The 4,705-nt window shown below is 39.9% G+C and overlaps 1 protein-coding gene across 1 annotated transcript; it reads right to left on the reverse strand.

Moving 5' to 3' along the window:
* Nucleotides 1,115–4,429, reverse strand: LOC104789900 (auxin efflux carrier component 4-like). The gene is made up of 6 exons (XM_010515560.2): nucleotides 3,034–4,429; nucleotides 2,659–2,929; nucleotides 2,399–2,484; nucleotides 1,831–1,988; nucleotides 1,663–1,739; nucleotides 1,115–1,563 (listed from the first exon to the last, which is right to left on the reverse strand). The coding sequence occupies exons 1-6, from the start codon at nucleotides 4,190–4,192 to the stop codon at nucleotides 1,497–1,499; spliced, it is 1,818 nt and encodes a 605-aa protein (XP_010513862.1). The 5' UTR covers nucleotides 4,193–4,429; the 3' UTR covers nucleotides 1,115–1,496.

Raw genomic sequence — 4,705 nt, forward strand, 5'->3', positions numbered from 1 at the left:
ATGTGAACACAAAGTTCTGACCCCATGATATCTACCGGAATCACCATCTTCTCCATATGAACTAATCTTTGTATTTTTTAATTTTTTATGCTACTAATATCCAATTAAGAAGATTTTATTTTTATTTTTTACACTTGCAGAAAACTCAAGAGAATCTAAAGAATAAACCATTGAAGTTCTATCCTAAACAAAACTCATCAACATAAAAAAATAAAACCAAACATCTCTTTGATAAATTGTTTTTCTAAATTTTAGTAAATGATACATTAAAAATTTTGTGTAAATGAGAAATTGTTCTTATGGTTTGTCACATCATACATTATGAGTATGTAACTTTTACAAACATAATATTTTTTATAATTTTTATGTATATTCCTATTTCTACTACCAAAATGATCAAATTGAATTATCTATTCATTTGTGTTGTTAGAATTTTCTCTAAACTTTTAAATATTTAATTTTAGGTATCAAAACTCCTTAGTTGACAACAAAAAAACTCATTATATTACCATTTACTCTTTTTTGGACAAAAGTTAGCGTTTACTCATTTTTTTCTCCCTACTTTTCTTTTATCCAACCTCATTACTCAATTATATGACTTACTGTAAAAATAAAAATATAGCATATTCCAATCTATTAAAACCGTATATATATCAATAAGTTTCTGATCCTAGTGTAAATATATTAACTCTATTAATGACGAACCCTAATACGAAAATCTCAACATTAAAATGTTTGCGTTGATGCGAGTAATTATCTAGGTTCTTACTAAATAAGATGAGATTTACACTACTTTGGCATAAAGACTATGGTTGATAATCCGAACTCCGAAGACTTCCTCTCTAAAAATTCGTTTTATGAACCGGCCGAATCAAATCGTGATAAGTCACGAGTGAACGTCTTAGGAATTAGGATGCTTTAAACAACGGAACTGTAAACATGCATCGTAGGGTGCAAATATATTGTATGTCCTGTGTAACCCAAACAAAATTCAAAAGCTAGTTTTAGTAGTACTGTTTTTACATCGTTTAATTTATTTACAAACTCACACTCTCGTGCATCATCGACTTCTTATCAAAGTAAACTACACGGTGATTATTCTAGTACAAACCACTGGATTATAAGATTCAGTTAAGAAAAAGGTGCATATACACATACGGGTGTGTAATAATGTGTTACATATGCTTAGCTAGGATCTACACATAAATTAACATAAACAGAAGAGGAAAAAATGATAGATGTAAGAGTTTTTTGTTTATGTTTTGGCGTCTAACGGAGACAAGATCCTTAATCCATTCAAATCTTGTTCACTAAATCCTAAGTACTTTTGTTGTGTTCCACAAATATTGGAACCAAAAACCAAAGACATATCTTCTTCTTCACCTTCCACTCTTTCCCACGAAAATAAAGGACTTGTTTATTTCCTGGTTACCGAGGAATAAAGAACCCAATCTCCGAGGCGCTCTCAAAAGCCGGTTGAAACTGAAGGGACCAATTCAGAGGCCAAGAAGGATATAGTAGACCAGAGTTATGGGTAAGGCTATTAACATTCCAAATATTACCCTGCATCCATTTTCACCAACATGTGTTAATATACACTTATACTACTTGACCATAAGGAACAATATTGTAAAACAATAATATAATAAGTTTGGAACTTACGCAGTGCTAAGAATCGTGGGATGCACATTGTACTCTTTTGCAAACACAAACGGAACTATTCCTTGAGGCAACGCAGCCTATAATTCATGCACTCAACATCATCATCATGATCATGTAAGACTATATTATAGACATATATCATGCATGTAACACTATAAATTTGTATACCTGAACGATGGCTATACGGAGAAGGTCGCCGTGTAACCCAATGGCAATCCCAGCAATAGCCATGATGGCCGGACCGGTTATGAATCTGACTGCCATGGCAAACGTGGCGACGGAGTTCCCACAAGCAATGATTTTGGGTTGAAGTGCCATGAATAAACCTTAAGAATAGACCAAAAATAAGCAATGAATTTATTAAGGGATTTTGAGAAATTGACAGCAAGAGTTAGGCCAGCTACTTGGTAAGACCCAAATAAGTACACACAGCCAGTGGGGGTGACCGGACCTACCAACATGTCTGGGTCACAAGGTCAGAGAGGGTCCGTATTCTCTTAAGGGTAAGTGCTTTGTACAGTCCATATGACTTTTTTTTTTTTACCAATTACAAGCTGGACAACTACGACTAATGAAACACCCAAACCCACCTTTTGCATTAAATGAAATTTTAACAGATATGATTGACAACAAATTGGGCCCATCATTACGCTTAATATTATTAATCTTTAAGATTAAATCATCATCAACAGAAGTCTAGTCCTTTAAAAAGGAAGATGGAGAAATTTTGATTTACCTAAGCTGAACATAGCCATTCCAAGACCAGCATCTGAGAGTATGGAGATGGATTGTTGTAATATTTTGGGCATAGCCACATGCCACCTGCTTCCACAATAACCCATACTCATTATTAGTTTCGTTAGTTCCCGTTACAATTATTCCATGCATATATGTGAATACTATATGATTGATTATGCTATTTCCTTTTATAATGATTAATAATATATATCCATTATGGGTAAGTCAGAAAATGATTGGACTGACTAACTGACTGACCGATAAGCAACAAGAGCCCAGATGAGACCAATAAGACTTGAGTATGTGTTTGGGTTTCTGATGAGTTTTCGCCACACCATTATCAGAATCAGTCTCGTCACCACACTTGTAGGCGGCATATGTGTTCCCATGCGGACGCCGCCGCCATCTCCTCTGGCCGCTTCTAGCTCCGCCGTAGAATTAGACCCCACTTTGTTTAGTCCTGCCGTAGCTTTCTCTATCTCTCTTTCACCCTCTCCACCATCGTCACAGCCAATATCATCACCACCACCTGACAAAAACCACACAAAAATTAGGATTAATATAAATTTGATTAGATATATATATATATATATATATATATAGTATTTGTACAGTAAATCTAAAGCAACTCACCTCTGGTGGCATTACTCTTTCGAGGTTGATCAGGGACGACCATCCGGATCTCCTTGGCGCCTTGTTCAGATTGCTCTGTGGCACCTCCGGCTCCACCGAACACGTCGGAAACAGGGGAAGCGCTAGAACTCCAAACAAACATGTGAAGCTCCTTAGCGTCATGGCTCGCTTTGTTGTTATTATCCTTATCTTGCGGGACTTTGTTCGGTTGTTTAGTTGAAACAGCCGTCGTACCGGATGAGAACTCCGGGTTCGGAGCCGGGTACGAACCCGCCGTCGCCGGGTTAGGGTAAAATCCATATCTGTTCTCTTCGAAATTAGAAGGCCGCGGAGTCGGACCACGAGAAGATTGAACGGAGTACAGATCCGCCGGACCAAAATTAGAAAGCCTCCCGCCGGGGAACCCCATCACCGAATAAAAATCGGAATTGTTGAAATTAGAACCTCTGGGAGTCGAACTGAGGCTGTAGATCTCAGCTCCGGTGAGATTGGAAGACCGTGGAGTCATCATCAGCGACCTCCTCGACGCGTTTGATTTCCTCACGGTGACGTGAAGCTTCCCGTCGTTTCCGATCTCAGCATCCGTCTCGAGGAAATCATGGCCATCGAGGGAAACGACGTCGGATTCGACTTTAAAGGAGACGATGGAGGCGGCAGTCTCAGGGAACTGCTCCATGATGAGAAGCTTAGCGCCACGGTACTCGAAGAGGAAGAGGAGGAGAGTGTACCAGATGATACACTGAAGAACAACGACCTGGACCATGAGAGAGCCGGCGTAAGTACCGTACATGGCGATCAACAAAGGGATGCCCATGACGAGAGTGTTTGGGAGAGTGCTGAGAGAGAAGATGGTGATCATCCACTCCAAGCTACCGTTCTTGGTTAGATTGGACCATAGAGCAAGCACGAAGAGCATGATGATCTTCTGAAGCGTGTCGGCGGCGATGAAGCGGAGGTTCATGGCGTAAGGATCGTTAGTGGAGATGAAGTGGAAGGAGAGGAGTGGGACGGCGAAGATGGCCACGAAGCGGTTGATGCCGGAGCACTGGTCAGGGGAGAATATCTTCCACCACTGCACGGATCCGTAGGCAAGGATCATGGCCACGTAGAGCGGCACCACCGCGGTCAGGACGGTGTACAAGTCGTGCCACGTTATCATTTTTTTTTCTTTTTTTCTTCCGGTGGGATCGTCCTACTTTTTTAGTAGTGAGAAGAAGAGAAGTGGCATTAGAGGGGGAATTTAGAAGGGCGAAGAATGGCAAAATGGGAAGAATTTAGGAGAGATGATACTAATTTTAGAAAGGATTTAGGAGAAGAGAGAGGGGCCTCCCTCATCACCCATACTCATCATATATATAGAGAGAGGTTTTGAAGCAGTGACAGTGTCTGTCATCATCATCACTCGTTTGCACACGATTACGTTTTTTAATTAAGCGAATAATAGTTAGTAATTTAATTTATGTGAGATTAAAAATGATAGTGTGTAGTTGAGTGGGGACACGTGGCAGATTGCAATGGGGGAGTTTCTGGCGATACGTGGACAGTTTTATCATTGGAATAGTCTCTCGTAGACCTGGGCATTCGGGTTCGGGTTTGCGGGTTCACCCCTATAGTATCCAATAGGATTTTATATACTATCGGGTCGGGTTCGGATCAGATTCCTTTGGGTTTG

The sequence above is a fragment of the Camelina sativa genome, chromosome 6, assembly GCF_000633955.1.
Source record: "Camelina sativa cultivar DH55 chromosome 6, Cs, whole genome shotgun sequence".
NCBI lineage: Eukaryota > Viridiplantae > Streptophyta > Magnoliopsida > Brassicales > Brassicaceae > Camelina > Camelina sativa.